The sequence below is a fragment of the Rhipicephalus microplus genome, chromosome 3 (genome assembly GCF_043290135.1).
Source record: "Rhipicephalus microplus isolate Deutch F79 chromosome 3, USDA_Rmic, whole genome shotgun sequence".
Taxonomy (NCBI): Eukaryota; Metazoa; Arthropoda; class Arachnida; order Ixodida; family Ixodidae; genus Rhipicephalus; species Rhipicephalus microplus.
Window position 1 is genome coordinate 31,440,200 of NC_134702.1, and position 24,975 is coordinate 31,465,174.

A 24,975-nucleotide genomic window follows, 5' to 3' on the forward strand; every position below is an offset into this window, starting at 1 on the left:
TCTATCAAAATTCTTCATTGGAACTGCCGATCTATTCATTCAGCTAGTACAGATTTATTGTATTTATCTTGTAAATTCAATCCAGACATTATTGCACTGCAAGAAACGTGGCTGTCAGCACATAATTCGTTTTACCTACCTAATTTCCGGTCTTTTCGCCTGGATCGCCCATCCAAAGGTGGAGGTTTAGCGTTCTTTGTCAATAATAAAATTAGTTCAAAGATCAAAACTTCGTACAAAAGTATATCCCCCGAATGTGAAATTTTCGCTTTAGACATCACCTTGCCTGGATGCTCTCCCTTCTCTCTGGTAAATCTTTACTTTCCTCTGGGTGTACAAGACACGCGATGTTTAGACATGGCTGTTAGTTCGTGGTGCACAGAAAAAATTATGGTTGGAGATTTTAATTCTCACCACACTAGTTGGGGTTTTAGGACTGATCAATGTGGACAACGCTTGTGGGACTGGTCTATAGACCATAATTTATCATGCCTCAACGCTAGAACTCCCACATTTATCCGAGACCGATCCCGCTCTGCCTTAGATTTGAGTTTTATAAGCTCGGGTATTTCTAGCGTATCTTGGACTACTCTAGACTGCGCCACCAACAGTGACCACTTACCAGTACTGTTTGAAATTTCTTGCCCCATTATTCCATCTTACTCCCAAGCTCGAACCTTTATCAATTATTCCAAATTTAAAAATGACCTAGAAGTTGCTTTGACTACCCCCACTGAAGACAACGATGAAAATAAAGCCATGAAATTAAGTGCGGTTATTAAAAGAACGTTCAAAAAAGCAGAATTTTCTATTGAGTCTGATACGAGAAAGCCTTGTAGCCAGTGGTGGAATTCTGAGTGCTCTCGTGATCATAGACGACGACAAGCGGCTTGGAAGCAGCTAATTCATAATCAGTCCCCCAAAAATTGGGCAGATTACAAGTTTATTGCTGCTACATTTAAGCGCACCGTGGCTAAAGCTAAAGAAGACTATGACAAAAAACATTTCGACTTTCTTTCCAAACCTAGAAATAAGAAAGCGTTATTCCGATATATGAGATCGCGCAAAATTCTGCCGTCTCTAGCTAACTCTGATTATGACAGGTTATCGACGGAAGAAATGACTAATTCGTTAGAGGCAATCGGAAGAGGTTTAGCTAACAGATTTTCGTCGACTTTGACAATCAACTGGCAAAAGTCCTCTATAAAGACTGACTACGAAAAAGTGACATTGTCCGAAATGTCAAGCGTAATTAGAAACTTACCCTCTTCGGCTCCTGGTCCTGACGGTATAACAGTTCCTATGATTAAAATTTTATTCCAGATATCACCCGGCGACGTCCTCAACCTTATAAACTATTCCTTAAGCAATGCCTGGATACCACATGACTGGAAAATAGCTAGAGTGATTCCCATATTAAAAAAACAAGGGTCAGGTTTTAACATTGACAACATCAGACCAATCTCTCTAACATCTCACCTGATCAAAATTATAGAGAGAGTTCTCAATAATAGAATAAAAGTTTGGATGGCTGACAAGCTAATATTGAAACCATTTCAAATAGGTTTTCGTAGCGAATGCTCAATTTGGTGTGCTCATGCCGACTTAGAGAGCCGAATACAGCTTGCCCGAAAAAGACGACAATACGCGGTACTAGTAACACTAGACATAGCTAAAGCTTATGATAGCGTTGAGCACTCAATTTTATTGAATTCTTTACACGAATGTGACTTTCCGCGTTATATTGTTGATTGGGTAGCAGAGTTTCTAAAATCGAGAGAATTTTATTGTGCAAAGGATGGATGTCACTCATCTAAATTCAAACAGCAACGTGGAGTACCTCAAGGGGCGGTCCTATCTCCGCTGTTATTCAATGTGTTGATGAGCTCAATTCCCATTGAACGAGATATCACTGTCTACATTTATGCAGACGACATTGCATTTTTCGTTGCAGATAGTGACATTTATTCTTTGCATCAAAAATTGCAAAAGTACATGTATTCTCTTGAAATTTGGCTGCATTCAATTTCATTGTCTCTAAACATAAGTAAAAGTGCGCTCCTGGTGTTCCCTATAGCAGATTCTATTCAAATTTCAGTACTTTATAATCATGAACCGATTCCACAAGTAGAGTCTATCAAATATTTGGGCATTATTTATAACGAGAAACTTAACTGGAGCCCTCACATAGACTATAACGTGGCAAAGGCACAACGAGCTTCAGGCTTATTGCGAAGGTTGAGCAACAGAAAATATGGGTTACGTAGACACACCTTATTAATGATATATAAAATGTACATGCGCCCAATACTCGAATTTGGGTGTATATTATTTTCGGGTGGCCCTACGTACAAAATTAAACCGTTAGTTCTATTAGAGCGAGAAGCGTTACGGTTGTGTTTGCGACTCCCCAGGTATGTCGCTATTAATGTACTATATCAGGAAGCTCGCATACCAACTATTCTTTGCCGTTTCCGTATCTTAACAGTACAAACATACTTGAAATTTTACGGCTTATCAGCGAGACGGTCTGCATATGCCTTTATTAGTGACCCCGACGCCTTCTTCCTCGCTCACTGGCCACGCTTTCGTACTCCCCAGATTATTTTTGTACAAAAGAAACTTGAAAGCATAAAGGTGGATATCAGATCGGTAATTGGAACCAAAGCATTAAATCACAATATTACGATAGAATGTGATGAAATTTTTCCCCCACTATCTAGGTTTCAATCTTCGCGTTACTTAAATGACAGGTTAGAAGACTACATAGCTCATGCGGAAATAAAGAACATAATAGCCACAGACGCTTCTGTGAATAAAGAAAAGGCAGCAGTAGGAATCGTCTCAGATTACCTCGGTTGGTCATTCTCGGTAAGACTACCAGACTTCACTCCGGTTTTCGAAGCTGAGCTCCTGGCTATTATTTTAGCGCTACGAAAACTTCCTTCAAACGAAGAGAGTGCAATGATAATTACTGATTCTCTTTCGCTGTGTACTACTCTCACAGCTTCAGAACAATCAAGAGCTCTAGCGACATTACAAACATTAGTTCCACCTCATGTGAAGTTCCTGAAGTTAGTCTGGGTCCCGGGACACTGTGGCATACGGTTGAATGAAATAGCCGATTCACTATCTCGAGCCACACTTGATGGCCCTGTGATCTCGGTACTACCAGAATTGGAACACATAGTGTCGATCAGATATAGAAAATGGGCTATTTATACGGATATTATGGAAAATATTACTAAATATACGGACTATCAGCACCTAACATACCCCTGGAAACCTCAGTGGAGTCAATCTAAAAAGTTAGAAGTTATTTTAACCAAATTTCGATGTCGTGTCCCTCCATTAAACTTTTACTTGCACAGAGCTGGTCTGGCGATATCCCCCCTGTGTCCATTCTGTGAAGAAACGGAAACAATAGAGCATTACTTTATAACATGTAAAAACTATTCATTAATTAGGAAAAGACTTTTAATTGTTCCGTTTCAAGCAGTAGGTTTAAATTTAACTGCAGATAATGTTCTAAGTTTCGGTGCCTTTAGCTTGGGACATTGCCACAGGAGCGTATTCGATGCTGTATGCAATTTCATTCGAGAATCAAAGCGCATGTCATAATAATGCCTGCTTAAATATATTTCTGAAGACACTTGTCTAATTTTGAATGAAATTTGCATATTCATTTGATTGTGACCGGGTGAGATAAGCTCGATTGTCTGGTCTACTCAAAATTTCTGTCTTCCACTGTAGTATTACCTCACCTTTTCTCTTCTTGATTCAATCTTCAATTATTTGTTTAGTTTAATATTCCTTTTTAGTTAATTATTATTTTCTATTACATTATTAGTTTTTTCATTAAGGATAAACCTTTTAATATATCTCATATAGGATACTTCTAGATTTCATGGCCAATCCCCCATAGTGGGTATGTGCCAGTGCGAAGGGGCAACAACAACAACAGGACTGTATTTGTCCTGCTGGCGTCTGCCATTCTTCATGGACAGGACACAGTTATCAAATTCTTCATGTACTTTAACAGCTCTCAGATTCTACGTGTACTTTTACTCAGGCTGCATGCTAACTTTAGAGAGCGAACTTGACGGTATAATATAAACGGAAATTTTGTTGGCCTAAGTGCTTTCAGCAATTCAATCTCACAGTATATCACACAGTTAAAGCAGTAACATTATAAAGCATGTTTTGTGCATTTGTAGTGAGCAGGGTGTTCATCCCTCCTTCCTCTGTCTGACGTTGAGTTTTCGGTTATTTTTGTATTTTTCGATTGTTTCTCTTTCCTCGTGTAGTGTTTCTTTTTACATTCGTACGATTGTCTCGATACATTTTTTGTTATAATGGTCTCTTCATCCACACAACTTCAAAAACTGTCCTATTAAATCAACAAGGAAACAAGCGTATGCACTGCATACAACGCAGTTTTGCTCAGAATGTATGTATGTATGTATGTATGTATGTATGTATGTATGTATGTGTGTGTGTATGTATGTATGTATGTATGTATGTATGTATGTATGTATGTATGTATGTATGTATGTATGTATGTATGTATGTATGTATGTATGTATGTATGTATGTATGTATGTATGTATGTATGTATGTATGTATGTATGTATGTATGTATGTATGTATGTATGTATGTATGTATGTATGTATGTGCGCTTCAACTACATAGAGTGATTTTGAAGATTTCTAAGCGACTATTTCGGGGCTCATAGCAGCGTAGCATTCCACCCACGCATGCTTTACCATAAGTTTGCTGCTGACAAATGGTGTGGTTTGTCAATCGCAGTGCGCGTCAAAGAGCCAACATTTGAATTAAAAGGTAATTAGTGCACTTTCGTGGCATTAGACAACCGAGTACCATCTATCGTACAAGTAACGCTCGCTTCTTCAAATAATACAAATGAATAGAAAACAGTTAGGCAGTGAGCTACAGAGTCAAATAAACAAAGTGACAATTTGCTTAGGTGGCATTAGCCGACTTGTTGGCCGTACGTGATCTCGAGAACACTGGCAGAAAATTTTAGGAAACGTGGACAGAGAAACGTGGAAACACACAACACAGGCGCTCATGTTTTGTGTATCCTCTGTCGTTTGTCCATGTTTTCTAACGAATTGCGGCAGTGCTCTCCAGAGTAATGTGAGAATATTTTGAATAAGAATACTCCACATAAATTCGATGTAAGGGACATACTTATTCTATGGTCTCAGGTAGTATGGGGCATGCCAGCGAGTCGACAGTCTTGGTCACAGCGCGTCGAGTTTCTCGTCGCCCAACTATTCATGCTACTCCACGTTACTAAAATTGATACAAGTATCACACGAGGCGTCACGGTGCAGTGAAGCGAAAATCGGGCCACGCCGAGACGAAAATATGAGAAATATTTCCTCTCGAGCTCTTTCGTATTCACCTTTCGAATGCGCCACTGCATGTGGGGGCGTTTTGTTTTTTTTTTGTTTTTTTTACTGACGGATTCCGACAGCTTACCTTTTGGGAGTGGAATGTAGAAGCTGAGACATCTGCTTGATGTACCTCGGTGCGTAGATGACCACTTCTTCCGTAGGCGGTATCTCCATGGGCATGACAACTTTGAAGTAGTGCGTCCAGTTTATCTTGCGGGCGGGCACACAATAAAATTTAGAGAAATCACCCCACTTTTAACTTTTAGGGAAATTATCCCACTTTAACAAAGCCTCGCGCTTGCTCATGTTACGATGTTATCAATATGTAAATAATGATCGTTAATAACGAGTGAATAATGCTCGTATATATATATATATATATATATATATATATATATATATATATATATATATATATATATATATATATATATATATATATATATATATATATATAGTGTGAATAATGTTTCTGTGCAATTATAGTAGAATAATTTTATAAAATAATGATGACAAAATTTTTACGCATAAATTATATTCATTCGAGAGTTGACAAAGAAAGTGTTTCTAAAACAGAAAAAGACGCTGTGCAGTCTGGTTCGTAGTTAGGAATTTTGTTCGTGGAAGGGGGGGGGGGAATAATTGAAGGCCTTTAAAATGCTTAGTTTCATCATTTTTTTCTCAGTAATATACCCCCCCCCCAACCAAAATTCGCGAGGGCGGAGGAAGGCACGAGCCCATAGGGCGCACCCCCCCTCCCCCCTACCCAACAACGAGCCTGAGGGCAGTATAGATTACTTTTAAGAGGTGCATATTGCACAGGGATTGGCCATTAAGTTTAGAAAGTGTAATTATTTGACTTAAACTGCTAATTATTTTCCTAGATAGCCTAAGTCCACTGCACCTCTTGGGAGTGGCATCTCGGTATGCTTTCTCCTTGACACCTGACAGCATTCACACTCTAAAGCACTGGCTTGATGCTTCAATCCTTTAAAACACTTGATTTCTGCATTGTGGCGGTTAGGGTGTAGGAACTTCTCTGTTTTCCTGTGACACTGGTTGTCTGGCATATCCGGTGCGTATAAGATGTGAAATGAAATGCTGTATAACGGCAAATTTGTGACCGATACCAACCAGAGGGATCTTCGCCTGTAGCTCCTCTACGGTCCACTTGTTGTACATGGCGGTGAAGTTCCGCCGAAACTCGCTCGGTTCCGTCAGCTGCGAATGAAGAACGAAGAGCGAAGAAGAAATGCGAACGAAGCTACGAGCTATCACTGGAATTCGCGGCAGTCACTGATTCGATTAACTTTCTTCGAAACCTAACAATGATGGAAGGCAAGTTTGGCATTCAATACGCTGGAATGACGACAAGATTCACATATTCAAACAGCAGGGCTTCGCTTGAGCTTTCCGGTCAACCAGAGCCACCCCATCGTCGTTTACCGACCGTGTCCAATACGCTGACTGATTGTCGCCGCTTAGTATGTGAGACGGTATACAAAATATGGCAGCTGATGAGTCATGTTTACTGAAATTGTATTTGAAAGCACTATAAAGCTAATGAACAAATACAAGAAATGATGATTGATATGTGGGGTTTAACGTCCCAAAACCACTATATGATTATGAGAGACGCCGTAGTGGAGGGCTCCGGAAATTTAGACCACCTGGGGTTCTTTAACGTGCACCCAAATCTGAGCACATGGGCCTACAACATTTCCGCCTCCATCGGAAATGCAGCCACCGCAGCCGGGATTCGAACCCGCACCCTGCGGGTCAACAGCCAAGTACCTTAGCCACTAGACCACCGCGGTGGGGTAATACAAGAAATAAGTCAGGTGACAAAAGAAAAAAAATGAAACAGTCAAAACAAAATTATGTAAAAACTATACCATACATTGTAATGGGCTATCATCACGATAAACTAGTCGTGGCGTGATTTTGTCGGTAAGTGTTATGCCACGTGCAATGAAATTACTCTTACAAAGCGATGAGATCAAGTAAAAAAAGGGGGAGAGTAAGGGGGAGAGATGAGTTGGGCTTTTTTGTTTAAGTATGCCAGGATTAGTAATTTAGATTAGAAAAGTAGGTCACGAATGTACCAATCGCAGGGACCAACAATAAATAGAGCTGCAGACTCTCGGACTCCGTAACCAGCTACACGTGATGTTGATGGCTAAATTTGGGCCACACCTGGCAACTTGAAAGCAACAACCGCGCTCACACAGTGCGTTACAGGTCTACGTTGCACTTATCTGGAGCCGCCGTTAGTAAATAGTCATCCTACTACAGAGCTATTTGGTTACCGGGTCGAAAGTTAAAGGTGCTTTTAAAAATTAATGCCTCCATTTAGTAGCATATTTCTCCGTTATTGTCTTTGCTGGCCTGCGCTAAAGGGAGCACAGAGTAACGACAGGAGAACGAAAGACAAGAACTTTATTCACATTACCGTAGGAGAGATGAGGTGAAAGAACGAATCTCAGGGAAACAAAAAAAAAAAAAAACTGGAGCGCACGTGGCTACACTGTCAAGAGGTGTGTGTCATGACGATAGACGTCCTCATTCTGTTTCGTCAATTGCTTGTTTCGTCACGACATTTAATTCACAGTCTGTAGTATAAAGAGAGGTTAGAAGGAGTGTTAAACCTGACTCGGAAAGACTCGGAAATCACTGAGAACCGCTCCGCGTTAGAAAAAAAAAATGTTATGAAACCTTTGAACTTGTGGTGAAAAGCCTGAAGAGCAGAGTTGGATTATTTTTCTTGTTTTTTTATTTTTCTTTGTTGTTATTGTTTCTCTTTCTTTTGGTTTATTGCATCTGTTGCTGTACCTGGTGCTTTCGCTCTATTTCTTTCTTCTTATCTCTATTTCTTTCTCATTCTCACTCTTTTTATTTCTATTTCTTCCCTTTTCTCTTTCTCTATTTTTGTTTGTGTCGCTTCCTTTCTCTCCTCCTTTCTATTTTCCTTTCTCTTTATGTCTTTCTCCCTGTGTTTTTTTTCTATCCTTTCTCGCGTCTGCTTATTTTGATCTCTTCCTCCCTCTTTTTCTATCTCTTTCTCTCTGCTTCTTTCGCTTTATTCATTTGCTTTTGTTTAATCCCCTTTCGGTATTGCTCTTTGCATTTGCTATCTCTTTCTCGTGTGTTTGTTTCTTTCATTTTATCTCTCTTCCTAAGACTTTCACCCTGTTTCTATGTTCTTGTATCCCCTTTATTGCTCGATATTTTCTCTTTTTCTTTTTTATCTATCTTTCTCTCTAACATCTTTCACCTGCTTCACAGCGCCGAGCAGAGTTTTTGTTTTAACAGTCGCAGCGGCTGTACTCGGCTGGGGTTGCGCCTGCGTATTCCTGTGGATTCTTGAGGACAACAAAGTTTTTACGACCGGCGTTAACAGGTCCACTAGTTAAAAAAAGTAACCTCATAACTACATAAAAAACAGTGAACACGTAAAATTCTGACGTGCGATCTGGCGTTCTTTAAAAAAAAAACAGTCATTCCCCGTCGTTGAAACGAAACTCGAGTGTCGCGCCATTCAGAAGCGCGGTTTGTACATGACTGATTTTACGAGCCTTACACGCTCCCACCGGGGCACGCCTCTCGTCAGGAACAAGAGGCGTATTCTCTGTAAATTACAGTGCTTTTTTATATACTCTAGCAAGCTGTACGTTATGTGGTCAATTAATGTGGGTCGCTGTACGCAGATATCAATGTCAAAAGAAATGAATTTTGGCGCTGTAGCGAAGGTTGTTTTGTTCGCGAAGCGTAGGCGCCATTTTCGTTTGCGCCCACACTCACCGAGAGGTCTGGGCGTAGTGGCGAACTCGAGGAGTGGAAGCCTCCAGGAGTTCATGACGATGCAACCACGATTCAACTGCACTCGTTTTCATAACGACATCATTTCTTTCGACAAATACCGCAGCAGCGGGAACCATCATGTTTCCGAAAGTTGACTATAGAGGAGACTGTGGCGCTGCGATTTTTCAGCGACCGTGGGAATGATGGGTATAGTACGTGGATTGGTCCAGTCTTCGCGCTTGCGGGCTTCTAACGCACTTGTGGCTTTATTTATTGTCGTGTTTTGGTTTTGTTTGGAATAAAATGACGAACCGTATAGAACTTCGTGACCTGATTTGATGTGGTGAGGCCGAAAGGTTAGGTGGTGAAGCGTAAAACTTAACCTTTGCTGATTGTCGTCACGTGACAAAGCAGCTCCAAGCCACGCGAAGCCAAATGGAGCTGAAAGTATGAAGATAAGACAAATTCCAGAGTTCTCTCTAGTGTACTTATGGGAAACTCTAAGGCGGGTACAGCCTTCATCATTATCATTATCATCATCATCCTGACTACGACCAATGCAGGATAAAGGCCTCTCATATATGATCCGCATATCAACCCAGTCTTGCGCTTTCTGCTGCCACGTTATGCCTGTGAACTTTTTAATCTTATCGGCCCAACTACCTTTGTTTCTCCCCTTCGTGCGTTTGATTTCGTAGGACGTGGGGTACAGCCTTACCCTGCGATAAATGAAGACGAATATTTGAGCAGGAGCAATCAATCTGCTGACTCACGTTGGTGAGCTTGGCTTCTAGCATGAGGGCGTCCTCCATGTCGCGCATGGCCGTCGTCTCGTTAGCTCCCAGCAATTGCGCCACGGAGACCATGAACCGCAGGTAGGCCTCCACCTGCTGCGTCCCGCGAATGTAGTAGTCGCGGCTCGGAAGACCCGTTTCAGTCTGATCCAGCTGCACGCCAAACAAGGAAGATTGCGGGCCAATTACCGTGGCTAGACGTAGACCGAACCGGAAAAGTATGTGTGCGTGGTGCCGATTCACTGAAAACTACTACAGCTATATTTGTCTCTGTGTACGACGTGTATGTTCGCTAATAATACTGTTACCCCGAATAATACTGCTACTTCTCCCACTAATGCTTGCGCAGAGATAACCTGGCCCTTTGTACGTCAGACTTAAAAAGAGCTGTAAACGGATGGAAGGTGACTGCTAGCTGTTTCGGAACCTTGGTTATATTTAACTAATAACGCAACCGAGAAATACCATTCCGGCAATGCGTGCGCAAAATAGGAATTTCTGTGTAATGTAGGCTGGTTAATTGGGCTAACGGGACCATCGGGTGAAAATTGATGGCGCCAGGGCTTATCAAGAATACTAACTTCGATTACGATTGACGTAATAAACTACGGGTTCTTCGTAACATCCACCGGCTTTATATTAGCTACTGGTAAAGCTCTTTAACATTTATTGTTAAGTGGATTAGTATTCCTATTCAGAAAACTCTCATCCGAAACCATTCCCCAAAATCTTATAGGTACGCATTCAATGCCATGACAGAAATCAACGAAAGTGTTGCTGGACTACTTAAAGGCAACAAACATGCGCGACCATATGCAGACTTATGAGCTCCCCCAAGCGAGTTCGGGATTCTGTCCGTACCTCTATACGTTTCTGTCTCTCTTTTCGCCCCTTTATCCCTTTCCCCTACGCAGGGTAGCAAACCGGACGTGTGTCTGGTTGACCTCCTTGCTTTTCCTTGTCTTTCTCTCTCTGTCTCTCAGATTTCTCGTCATTCTTCGGCACCTGTGAAACTTTCTTCTCACAATGCTACTCTATGGTACGTTATTATATGATTGTGCAAGGCTGTTGAACGAACGGTGTGAAGAACAGCAAGATGGAAAGCAGAGCTAAAGCGCTTTAGGTACAGGGGTCATGCACGGTTTATGTCTGGCAAATACGTGTTTACAGTGATGATAGAGAGTAAACGAAAGGCACGTTTGCGCACCATCCTTACGTGTATGACGTTGACGGTCGAGTTCTTGCTGTCCGCCGAAACCCACTGCGCGAAGAGGATGTCGTTGCTGTGTCTGCGCATGATGGCGGTCAGGTCGAGCCAGTCGAAGCCCTCCTCCGTCCAGTCGGGCGTAATGACGGGCCACGAGCCCACGCTCTGCAGCAGATCTAGCAGCGGCTTCTCTCGGAGCGCCTCGATCATGGCTGCGCGAGGAGGCACGCACGAAGCTGCAGCTCTAAACGGTGGGCTTGAGCGCTATATTTCTGGTCTCACTGTGCAGACGTTAAGTTTTGTGCCTCGAAGCGCATCATTTACTATACCTATACTTGCAGGCATGTAAAACAACGAATACGACGATAAATTCAATCACTTGATGATGTGCGACACAATGTACTAGAAATGTCGTCGTCTTTAACACTGAATATACTGATTTATACACTGATTATACTACACTGAATGTTCGATAGCATAAACGTGGGCAAGTATAGGACGTAATAAAGGTAATAACAGTGCAGCAAACAAACGCTGGCGAAGAACACATACCAAGTGCTGCACGATTTGATAGCAAAGCGAAGACCACGTATATATGGTATGGAGACATGCGTAGAAGAGGGTACAGTTATCAACCACGTCGATGAATATAAAATAACCAATCACTTGTCACGTGCTGATTGTTCACGAGCACAGTACAAGATTTCGAATCGGTTAAGATGCGTGATCTCATTTCGCAATAGCACAACTGATGATAGACTTACACGCAAGCTATCGAAAATACTGATGTGATCTCTCGCGTTCACTGCGAGTGGTATTTACCTACAGTAGCTCGCTATGCTGAAAGAGGGGCACGCAGTCGCAGTGACGGCAGTGAATTCATAGGTGACCCTGAACGTTATTAACGCAATAGTGTTAAAGAGCTCGCGTCGCAGAAAACCCGCCACTGGCGTCGGCCGCGTTGGTTGTGAGCGAAAAATCGTCTGTGCGTCTGTGACCGAAAAATCAAGTTACCGATATAGTCGTGGGAGGCCGCTACTTGTCCACGCGTGCGCGCGCGATCACACTGACAAAGCCGCGCATTCGAAGAAAAAAAAAAGTGCTCAAGGTCACGAGGCACGGTAGCTTTTTTGCCCTGCCACCCCTCCCTGCTTAGCTTCCAGTGCTTTCGTCGGGACGAGAGAAGAGATAATGCAATTGCAGCATTCGACAAACATTTGTAACTCCACTCGCACTGAACGAATTCATAAAATTTTTGCGGCGTTGAATTCGTGAGACAATAAGCTCTTCTAGGGAATTCATTCCATGGTTAATTGAAAAAGTGTTTCAGGGGCCCTTTAACACATTCTGTTCGACAGGTGTCACGACGAAAACGAGCCCATTCGGCGATAATAGAGCGCGCTGGTCCAGTCTAATGTGTGCGTGTTTGAGTGCGTGCGTGTGTATGTAACAAAACATATGAATAAGTATGCACTTAGCGGTTGAAGGGTGCACTAGGGGCCGTATTTCGCTATCGCGTTTAACTCTTAAAGGCGAACCTTAACGGTCCCCCAATTTTTCGTCCACTCTGTTGGGACGCTATTTTAGACTATCGGTGTGGGCGTTCTTTCACAGTCCTTATCTGTTACGCCGCTCTTACATTTATCACACTGGAAAACATCGAGATAGGTTTTCTGATGATATACGCACGTTTGTGCAAGAACAGCCAGCAGTCTGTCAGCCAGTGTGTCAATCACGACTTGAGTTCAACTGGACCGGGAGAAGAAATGGACCACGTTCCCGCACGCGCTTTACATATAATACGTAGTGCGTAGAACTTCCCAATGATGGTAAAAGAAAATCGAGCATCTTTAAGGCCAGTTCGAAGAGGGCGTGTACAGCCACACCTGTAGAAGCCGCGAAGAATGCGGAAGGAACATTTATCGTATCATTGGCTCGATGTATAGCGCGTGTCAGTGTACGCTACACGTGTTGCTGCCCGGGTGGTCGCGTTCGCAAATGTAAAATAAACAAAACAAAAGTAATAGAAATAGTTACCGAGGCGTCATGGGTGTCGTTATGAAAACGAGGAAGGTAACGCCGCCGTAATAACGGGATTGGTTAAAAAGAGTTTCCGGGTTTTTTTTTTTTTACTAAACGCGTCTCGCCCAACAGAACTCTGACAAAACAACAGCAAAAAAAAAAAAAAGGGAGAGAGAGGAAACCTATTTGCAGTTCCAATGGAGACGGAAATGTTGTATACGCCCGTGGGCTCAGATTTGGGTGCACGTTAAAGAACCCCAGGTGGTCGAAATTTCCGGAGCCCTCCACTATGGCGTCTCTCATAATCATATGGTGATTTTGGGACGTTAAACCCCACAAATCAATCAATCAAAACCTATTTGCAGTCTCTTTGATCGCTCGAGCTCTATTAACTTTGCCCAATGGTCACAGTTCGTTCAACTCCGCAATGTGTGGACTTCGCCGCTGGTGTAGTGTTCACCCCAATGTACTGTCAAAAGCGACTTGCTCTAAGGAGGCTCCGAGAAAAGCTTGGCAAATCGCTTCCTCATGTGCGGTTAATTCATCTTTAACCACCAGGAACCAAGAGACGGCGGTAGCGCGCACCGCAGATGCAGCTTCTCTGAGCCTTTGATCGTCAGCTCAATAGCGGAGGATGCATGCATGGTACGTTTGCTATACACGTGCTTTTCAAATGCAAGCCGTATGTCCACACTTTGTTTCTATCGTCTCTATAGCGTATTATTTAATGTGGTATTATACAGCGCATTATGCAGCAAGTGTAAATGTTTTGATTAGTGTCGTAAGCTGACATCATTCTACGATGTATGATCTGGCAGTCATGTCTCAAGAGATATGAATGAAACTCAGTTCACTTCACATGTACATGGTTTTGATATATATATATATATATATATATATATATATATATATATATATATAAATTTCGAGCTGTACGTGATCGTAGGATAGCAACAACTTGTTGTTTTGGGCAAGTCAGTCCATGTTGCGAATAACTTAAAGACTCTCGAAAAAAGAAAACCCATCACAGGGTCGACTCAGCCGTTACAACTAAAACATAAATTCGCAATGCCCAGACTGCTAAGAAGTTTACTGTTACTCAGGAACCCCAGTCTCGGAAACCAACAATAGGCAGTCCAGAGGGACCAAGAACTGGCGGAACGCCACCACGTTCCCGCCCCGATTCGGGCGTCGCCTGCTGCAGTAGCGGCTGCTAGAGTGTCCCTAGTGGACACCCTGGTGGCCTAAACTCCTCTGGACCATTTAATAAAGTTCGTGACTGACTGAATGAAGATGCGGAATGAATACCACAGCACGGTGATTAACGCTGCACGGTAGATATGTTACAATGCGTGGCTATGCTCGCGACACTGGCGCTGCCGTGTCAACGGCACATGATCTCAATACAAATGAAGCGTGATTATAAGCGTGCGCGCAGGAAAAGCAGGGAGATGGGTGGAGGGGGACCGCCTTTCCACGATCATTTACGAAGAGGCGGAAGGGGAAGGGGGGATGGCGCCAGGCCTACCCAATACCTTGATTCAATTAGACCTGTCCCGTCAAGGGTTAATGCTCGGAGCCGTGGCCGTGCAGGTTTTAACAGCGCAGGTGTTTAGCAAATCGTTGATCGTGCGACGAACCAGAAAATCATCGTAAATGGGCATGTGCCACAGAAATCGGTCAAGTGGCGTCTCTCATAATCATATAGTGGTTTTGGGACGTTAAACCCCACATATCAATCAAATCGGTCAAGTCCCACTACTCACCACTGGTCCACTAGAGGTGAAAAAGACACCTGTCATCCCAAGAATTGTTTGTTTGTCGGATGTTTTGAAATTACGGATCATACCTACTCAGGGAGATTGGCCAAGAAAGCGTAGAGTCCCCCCCCCCCCCTTTTTTTTCTTGTGCGCTTTACAACTGAGTTTAAGAATGAATATGTTTGAAAATATAACTAATGTGAGAAATATCACAGAGAAAAAGCGATATGGGGAAAGATATGACTTTGCTCTCTTTTTTTTTTACTTTTTCATCTTCTGCTTGGCTCTCAAAACGAGTGCGCCAATTTGCCCGGCGTGGGATGCTTAATAACTTGGATAGGCCAGAGAAAGAGTGCAAAGACAGAACAAGAAAGAATGAAATGGAGAGAAATGAGAAATAAAGAAAATAAAAACATAAAACACAGGAAAAACATAGAAAGAAATAGACAGATGGAGAACAAATGGAAAGAAACAGACAAAACAAAAAGGAAGAAAAAACGTGAACAAGACAGACATAGACAGATATACAGAAAAGTTAGAAAGAAAGACAAAACGAGGAATACACACACACACACACACACACACACACACACACACACAGAGAGAGATACAAAGAATCAGGTGGTGAGAGAAAGAAAGACATGGAAAGAAACAGTGATCAAAAACGGAGAAATATAAAAAAAAACAGGAGAAAGAAAGAGAAGAAAAAACAAACAAAACGAGAAAGGTCGCTTGGTTCCACACTTGCTTCAGGCGTGGTACCACCACTAGCGCGAAGCTACCCTAACTTTCTTTTTTCACTACAATAACGGCCGAGGACCTCTAACATTGCTGATATGCATGGTTTAGCGTCCCAAAACCACCATATGATTATGAGAGACGCCGTATTGAAGGCGGAAATTTCGACCACCTGGGGTTCTTTAACGTGCACCCAAATCTGTGCACGCGGGGCCACAACATTTTCGCCTCCATTGAAAATACAGCCGCTACCGCCGCCGGGATTCGATCCCGCGACCTGCGGGTCAGCAGCCGAGTACCTTGGCCACTAGGCCACCGCGGCGGGACGTCGACGTTGCGTTCTAAAACAGTTTACTTCCCACCGTTACCCTCAGAAAGCCGGAGAAGGGACCAAAAGCAGGCCATTGTGAGCACACACTTTCCTACAACTATACCAGAGAGAACTCTGGTGCCAGTGTCTATGGGAGCAACAACGCACGGTGCTTCAGCGAGAATGGGAATGGTCGGTAGAGGGCACGAATTTGTCTAATCTTCGTATTTTCGGCTCCGTTTGGTCTCACGTGGCTTCGAGCTGCTTTGTCACGAAACGACAAATTAGCAAATGTTCAGCTGTTGCGCTTCACCTCATTGAGCTTGTAGCTTCACTAATTCAAATCAGGTCACGAAGTTCACAACGGTTCGTTCTTTCATTCGAAAGGTGCCCCACCGCGATGGTCTAGTGGCTAAGGTACTCGGCTGCTGACCCGCAGGTCGCGGTTTCGCATCCCGGCTGCGGCGGCTGCATTTTCGATGGAGGCGGAAATGTTGTAGGCCCGTGTGCTCAGATTTGGGTGCACGTTAAAGGACCCCAAGTGGTGGAAATACTTTCCGGAGCCCTCCACTACGGCGTCTCTCATAATCATATGGTGGTTTTGGGACGTTAAACCCCACATATCAATCAATGAAATCTTTCATTCGACAGGAGACCAAAACACCGCAATAAGCAAAGTCACAAGTGCCTTCGAAGCCCTCAAGCACAACGACTAGGCAAACCTATGTACTATCCATCATTTCCGTATCCACCATTTCAAAAACTTCTATCCATAATTTTTTTCTTATTAATTTTAGGAAACTCTATGGTTCTGAGCAGCGCGTAATTGCTTCAACTTCATTCTTTTATTCACTGCGAAGCTTGTTCGGTTTCGGGACTCGACCAGTGGAAGTGGAAGAATTCACTGCGAAGCTTGTTCGGTTTCAGGACTCGACCAGTGGAAGTGGAAGAAGACGCGTCGCGGTGAAACATCGAAACCCCCCCCCCCGCCCCCTCCTAATTGATAACTCTGCGCACGCCCATGATGTTTATGATAATAGCAACAGGTTGTCGCACGCGTTAGGCGAAGAAAATGAGAGGAATAAACAAAAAAGGATTTCGAATACCAACTTTCATTCAGGCAGGACTTGTAGAAGTTTTTCGCGTTGATGGTAGCGTTGCTGTCGGATGCGTCGATGGGCGACTCCAATAGCTCTGAAAAAAAAAAAAAACAAATAATGGAGAAAAAGTCAGCAGATCCGACGTACCTTGGGAATCGATGTCATGCGATGCACGCGAGGGGAATGTGATGGTGTTGTAATTTTTTTTATTGAGTGAAACGTTATGAAAGAACGCTAAATATATGTGCAAATGTTGCACGCACAGACATAGGAAGAAAAGTGCAGATGTTTATTTAACCAGTTGTTTGCACTCGCGCAATGGATGCCAACAAGCACATGAGTATTAGCGAAACTAGAAGCGATAAGCTGGTGTGAAACGGTGCTGCTAGCAAGGATGGTAGCTCTGGACACTGCTACACGAATCAACTTCGGCGCATGGCACCTAACTGCAATTAAGGTTAACCTGACGTCATGGCTGCTATCGTGGCAGTACATATGTAGTGTTTATAAAGCTTGATAGCAAGCACTGCACCCGCAATTGACGTTTCAAGAACATTAAAATTTATTTGAAAAGTATTTCAGAGAGCTAACCTGGCTCTGTGGTAGAATGCTTGATTGCCGCGAGGAATGCTTGGGTTTGATTCCTACTGATATCCTTACATTTAATCTTTGAATTCGTCGGATCAACGCTGCCGATGTCAGTCTTAACGCTCAGGCATTGAAATTGCCATGCGTGTCCTCGTCGTTCTTAGATACGGTCAATCACCTGTGGCACATATCTGCATACCAGTGGCACATACCCTCACTAGGGTATGTACCACTGGTCAGTGTTTGACGACATAAGCGACGGAATATTGACCTTAATCATGTCTTGACCAGCGCGTAGTATTCGTCAAACCATTTTACCACCCCATACTAATTTTGGTCAAGCCAAGTTAAGGAGGTGATCACAAGAGTACCCAGATGTAAGCAGCTAGATAGATCGATAGATAGGTTGGTAGATGGATCGCAGATAGACGCCAAAAGTACTTAAAGGGACTCTAAGGTCAACTATTGAGTCGAAGTTGATTGCTGAAATGACGGTCCAAAAACCTCGTAGTGTTACTTTTGTGCCCAGGAAAGGTCTATTTTACAATAAAATCACGTTTTAGTGCTCCGAATCGGGTTAGCCCACTTCAAATTACCCGCCTCAAGAAGTAGAACAACCGGACCGACTCACGTTACTGTTGCCATGCACAACGTTGCCCGGCTCTGGCCCGGCTTTACTGCGCTAGTAGCAGCAGACCGAAAGCAGCGGGAGCCACAGCAGCAACAACGGCCATTGATCGATTTCGCGCTATTAGCTTCGAGATCGCAGACGCTTTTGTTTCAACTGCGCTCCACTAGATGGCACCACCAATCCCGTGAACCATGCGGAAATTGAACTTTTGAACCACTCGTGCTATTCCCCGTTCGCAACGTCCGGCGGTTCTTTTTTCCATGAATCAAACAGAAACGAACAAGCAGCATTTTATTGCGTCTCTTGATGCCCGGAAGGTTCTTTATTTAGTGCAGCTAGATTGATTACTATTGATTAATCGTAGGCGGTCCGTCTGATGTTATCGGGATCATTTTGAAAATGTCCTACTGCGGCGCTTGTGTTGTTGTGCATTCACCTTAATTTCTCGGTAAGTAGGGCACTGATGTTGATAATATTGTCGTTTTAAATGTTGTCATACATTGGGCTTTCACTCTGACGCAAGTTGTTCTTTGATTTTAGTATCCCTTTAAAGTACGCAAACAAACGTTTCACATTCAATAGAAAGGTTAACTGGTGCTCTGCCTCTAAATTTAAATACTCGACTCTCTTTCTCTCTTTCTTAACACTCTATCCAGGAGTGCGCAAACACCAGGACAAATAAATTGATTTTGTGAAAGGAATCACTAGCATCCCACTTACTGTAGCACAAGCGTAGAGATCTACTACGGCATGCGTCTGTGTTTATTTACCGACATTAGTGTTTTCCACCTGCGGGTCTCTTTTTCCCATTTGTTCGCCTCAAAGTACCGCGGACATCGAGTGCCCCGGGGAGAATAACGAACGGGACCGACCTGGCGCGTCAACTATCGTTTCGTACCCTGGTTGCTCCGTAATACCAGGCATCCTGGAGCGATAAGAAGTGGAGACGCTCAAATCAATGGAGGGCCCCCGAGGCACATCACAATGACACACCACGCTATCACACGCCGCTTCCCTCTTGTCTCTGTGTCGTCGATTTGGTCTCGCGCTACAACTATCGTCATGCCATACCAACTAGCCCAAGCTGCCACACTTCTAAGTAATACTCCGACTTTTGATTGCTTTTCTCGTGTGCGTAAATAGTCACCTTCTGTTTTCCGTACAAATAAAGCAGCCATGTCGTTTTCCGTAGTGACGACACTATTGGTCTCGAGAGCGTGGAGCTCATGTTCCTTTTACGAAAAAGTAAACACCAGGCTCGAACTTATTGAAAGATGACAATCCTCATATGTACGAAAAATTCGCTGTGTGTTCAGCGAACGCCGTGCGCTAGCTTTGAGCATGAACCTTAAAAGAGAACAATAGAATGCCATTTCATAACCACTACTGATGGGCCCTGCTACGGCGTGTACATGTTTTTCATTATCTGATTCTAAATAAATACATAAATAACATACCTGTCCACGCGTTGGGTATGTTCGTGTAACCACGCCGTGGTGGTCTAGTGGCTAAGGTACTCGGCTGCTGAGCCGCAGGTCGCGCGATCGAATCCCGGCCACGGCGGCTGCATTTCCGATGGAGGCGGAAATGTTGTAAGCCCGTGTGCTCTGATTTGGGTGCGCACTAAAGAACCCCAGGTTGTCGAAATTTTCGGAGCCCTCCACTGCGGTGTCTCTCATAATCATATGGTGATTTTGGGACGTTAAACCCCACATATCAATCGAATATGTTCGTGTAAATGTATTGATGGTTATTTGGCCATCACTGGCACATGCACCGCTGACTACTATCATCACCACGTTTGTGTAATCGGTGCTTGATCGGTTGATACCGAGTGAATAAGTTATTCAATTCGAAAATAAATAAAAAAGCCTGTGTTATATGACCCATAAAAATAGATTACCGAAAAGCTGTCGCGCCCACCAGTATAGTACATCCGCCCAGTAAAGTAACACCTTTGCAACCTTGAGGACGCTGGTTTATCGCATGACTAACTCCTTCAGCCTTGCAGCTGTAAAGAGTTTTTTTTTGTTCTATGCATACAATGATGTTATCAATTACGAATGCTATGGCTTATTCCGACCACACATATGCGTATCAATCGCGTATGTGTACCTCAGGGGTAAGTATACCATGGGGGTAAGATTTCATCGCAACGAAAAAAAAAGAAACTATTCAGGCCACTGAAACACACAGACATATAAGCGATGACTGCTTGCTATCATTAGCTCCTTCGTGTTACATTTTTTTTTAAATGTTACCATGTGATAAAACACGCAAGCTCATTCCCTTCTCTCCTCCCACCATCTTAATTGTGTGTGTGTGCGTGTGTGCGTGTGTGCGTGTGTGTGCGTGTGCGTGTGTGTGTGTGTGTGTGTGTGTGTGTGTGTGTGTGTGTGTGTGTGTGTGTGTGTGTGTGTGTGTGTGTGTGTGTGTGTGTGTGTGTGTGTGTGTGTTTTGCCCCACAACGAGTGTGACAGAAGAGCGAGACCCTAGTGGCCCGTCGCTCCCTTGAAGTCGTTCACTCCGAGACTGTACTCTACTGATTCGCCGGACGGCCTAAAGGGGATGCGCATGGACACATGGACAAGGAAAATGAAGACAGGCGAACGTGCTTGTCGTCGCGAGAAAGACGGACGTTGGAGTTCTCTAACTAGCCGTGTGCTCCTTAGCTCAGCTACACGACCTGATAAGCAGCACCCTTCAGGCTTCAACTGTCTTCTTCAAGTGTAGCACGCGGTGTCATTGGCGCGCTTGGCTCCCACGACCTCCAAGCGCAATTTATACGACTAAGGGGCTCGTGGGAGGGGGATGGGGGGTGGCGTGCCATGCAGATCATGGCGGTGCCAACGTGGGTGCGCTTTACCTTTGAGCACTACCTTGATTTCGTCTTTCATGACGGCGAACGTGTCCGAGTGTGGCCGGTCCGGCGGCAGCACGTGGTACAGCTTCCAGCGACCACAGGCAAACTCGTAGAAGTCCGCGCACGGGTCCACGTTCATGTCCATATTCCGCAGCATGGCGGCCGCTGCACATGCGCTCAGAGGGGAAAACGATGGTTACTCTTAGAAGTACCCAATAAGTACTCCTAATGTATTTATTCATTCATTTTTTCATCCATCCGTCCATCCATCCATCCATCCATCCATCCATCCATCCATCCATCCATCCATCCATCCATCCATCCATCCATCCATCCATCCATCCATCCATCCATCCATCCATCCATCCATCCGTCCATTCATTCATTCATTCATTCATTCATTCATTCATTCATTCATTAAAGTGCCCATTAGTAGTTTGAAACCGCAGTAACGGCAACATTTACTAAACGGAGACTATACTAACAAAACAGAAAAATACGATTGTAAAGTCCGAAAAAGGTGTGGTAAAGGAACGCAAAAAAAAATAAAATAAAATAATCACCGCAACAATTTAGTGAAATAACACGTACAGCAGAACTACATAACGTAAAGATGATAGCGCGAGACATTTCGTTGCGATAGGGTATATATAGAAAAGAAACCCCGTATATATAGGGCTACCGGTGCCAACTGATTTCGCGTGGAAAATGCTACGATTACGAAAACCACTGCGAGTTCTAGCAAGTAGCAGTCACAAATATAGTTATGAATTTATACGATAGGAACTAATCACGATATTTTACTTGTTTATTTATTGATATGTGGGCTTTAACGTCCCAAAACCCCCATATCATTACGAGAGACGCCGTAGTGGAGGGCTCAAAAAATTTTGACCACCTGTTCTTTAACGTGCAGCCAAATCTGAGCACACGGGCCTACACCATTTTCACCTCCATCAAAATTGCAGCCGCCGCAGCCGGGATTTCATCCCGTCACCTGCGGGTCAGCAGCCGAGCCACTATAGATAACTGCGGCGGGGATATTTTACACTTGCACAGTACATAGGCGAAAAGGCCCATGTTGCATTTACAGGCTCATGTTACTGCGAATGTATTCTTGATATGCTGTGTCCCGGCCCGAAGCCAGGAATTTTTTTAGTGAAGCTCATGTACTGAAGGTCTTGACATGTTGAGAAAAAAAAAATGTTTTCTGTTAAACAAAAACAAACTCCGTCAAAAATGTGGGGGGGGGGGGGGGGGGCTCTCGGGCACTCTTTTGGCTACGACTCTAATGGTTACCCTATTTACGTAACCGTACTCAGCTGTAGAAACTGGTCGGACGCTATAGCGTCTGTGTCTTTATGTGTGCTTTCTTCAATGTCCTGTTCACGCTTTTCTTAAGCGCGCCTTATTTAGATTTCGAAAAAACAAACATCTTCAACATTAACATTGACAATTACATAACCAGAATGATCTTAAAACCACGTTAGAATCAACGTTTAAGCGCTGATACATGAATCTTCGCTTCGTAGCTCTCCGTTGTCGTCTTTATGGAGACCGCTGTCTTAATATACGGCAATCCAGATTTCAGGTTGCTGCAGGTTTATCCTGTACTGCGCGCAGGAGTTCAGATTCACTTGCCGACTGAAAGCAAAAGATTTTGCGAACCATGCATGGATCAGCGAGATAACTGTAATACAACTAATTAACCCCATCCTGTGTGCAGCCAACGGCAAGGTCCGTCGGCAATAACCATAGCTGAAGGGACGCTCTTGTGCCCCCTGCGGCTTGGGGTGGCCTTTACGAATGCCTCTTCGTTTCAAATCGTAATGGACAGCAGCCCGATATGAGACACTTTTGGCTGGATGGGGGAGTGGGGTGATTCTAAAATAAAAAGAAGATAAAAGTGAGCCCATAACTGTCTCTCAGGGGAAGGACACCTCAACAGTAGCTCACAAGGGATGGGGGTGAGCAGGCATTAAAAGGGTAGGGAGGAATTAAAGGTGTTGAGATAGAGAGAGGGACAGGGACAGCCACATACGGAAGTAAGGGGAAGATAGGAAAGATGGACACGGTCTCAAGAGTCCGATGACGGGACACCACTCAGCGAGAGCTCTTGTCGGCCTCATGAGATGGCGTAGGGTGAGCCAGTCGGCCAGAGCTGCGCTGTCGTCGGAGATCGTGGGGACACAACCGGTCGGCACGAAATCCAGCGAGCGAGACCAACTGTGGCAGCGCAGAGACAGTTGACCATCTACTCTGTGGGTGTCCTGACTTCAGTGCACCAAGAAAAGAACTTTGGAAAGTTCTACATAGGCTTGACAATCGCCAATTGTTGGAAGAAAGAGTCTTAGGTCACTGGCTGAGACCATCGTCAGCACGCAAGGCACTGACACCGTTGTAGCGCTTCTTGCGGGCAAGTTGCCTCAGAGAAGGAGACTGCAAACAGCATCGTCGATCATACTCTTGTCCCTTTTTTAACATCGTTTTTCGGTCATCTTTTTCCCCCTTACCCCTCTCCACAGCACAGAATAGCCAGACGGTCTGGGAACTGGACAACTTCCCGGTCTTTCCTTTCCTCCTCTGCTGCTCCTCCTCCTTCTTACATATTTTACTGCAACGCAATGTATCGTGACAAACGTTAAGAGCGCTCGCTGGCGAGGCTGTTTTCACTTCTTGAAAACTTGCTTGAGCGAATGTAACGGTAGGTGACGTTGCATGTGCAAGCGTCAGTTTTATTTCTTCATGCACGGCTGTATACAAGCGCGTCTGTGTTTTTCATGTATACGCGAAAAATAAATGTCTGCATCTGTGTGGTCTTGGGTAAATTGATTCCCATTGTCTGCTGTCTGTCCACTCTACCCTTCAAGTTTAAAGAGGCCTTGGCTGGCCAGTTCTGTATCGAATTGTTGCTCTCAAAGTGCCAATAAATTATTATTATTATTATTATTATTATTATTATTATTATTATTATTATTATTATTATTATTATTATTATTATTATTATTATTATTATTATTATTATTATTATTATTATTATTATTATTATTATTATTATTATTACGTACCGGCTTTCACGCAGGCTTCTGTTATGCACACGCTCTTGCACTGTTCACCCAAGCACTCTGCGAAACAGAAAACATCACTCAATTGTGGCTGCAAACAACTTGACTTTCGGAACAATTTATTTATTTATTTTAATATTCGTTTATTTATTTGTTAACTCTGTTTGTTTGTTTGTTTTGTTTGTTTATTTACACTTACATTCGCGATGACGCTGTTATTACAATATAAAACTTAAGGTATACTCAGAGCGATTGTTTACATGGAAACCTTCCGTACGGAAACACCTTAGATTAGTTTTATATTATAACAGCTGAGCCAATTTAAGAGAAATTAGAAACGTTCTATGAAGCACACGCTGTTAGCCACGGAAAAATAGCAACTGAAGTTGTCTTACTGTTTAAGCAAAAGCAATTCCGCGAAGATTTTCACTACTGCAACATCGGACTTAGGTGATAAAGAAAATTATGAGACGGAAAGAAGACGTTTTCGAGGAGCGATTGCAAATTGAAATGAGTCTATGAGTAAACATAGACTCATCATAAACAACACAGATGGTTATACACCTGTTTACAGATAAGATATGCAAAATTATCAGTATTCCTGCAATCAATAGCGGTAAAAGATACAACTTGATTACTGTTGGTAGATTGTTTTATTTTTCTTGTAAACAA

General features: G+C 43.5%; 1 protein-coding gene across 1 annotated transcript in view; it reads right to left on the bottom strand.

The window, feature by feature from the left end:
- Positions 1-24,975, bottom strand: part of LOC119161994 (neprilysin-1) — a 90,339-nt gene that overhangs the window by 15,018 nt on the left and 50,346 nt on the right. The window contains exons 5-11 of the mRNA XM_075889183.1: positions 24,307-24,363; positions 21,242-21,403; positions 17,167-17,250; positions 11,236-11,438; positions 9,999-10,172; positions 6,559-6,645; positions 5,510-5,634 (exon numbers count right to left, since the gene is read on the bottom strand). Coding sequence (XP_075745298.1) covers positions 5,510-5,634; positions 6,559-6,645; positions 9,999-10,172; positions 11,236-11,438; positions 17,167-17,250; positions 21,242-21,403; positions 24,307-24,363 — 892 coding nt within the window. The remainder of the gene's footprint in view (positions 1-5,509; positions 5,635-6,558; positions 6,646-9,998; positions 10,173-11,235; positions 11,439-17,166; positions 17,251-21,241; positions 21,404-24,306; positions 24,364-24,975) is intronic.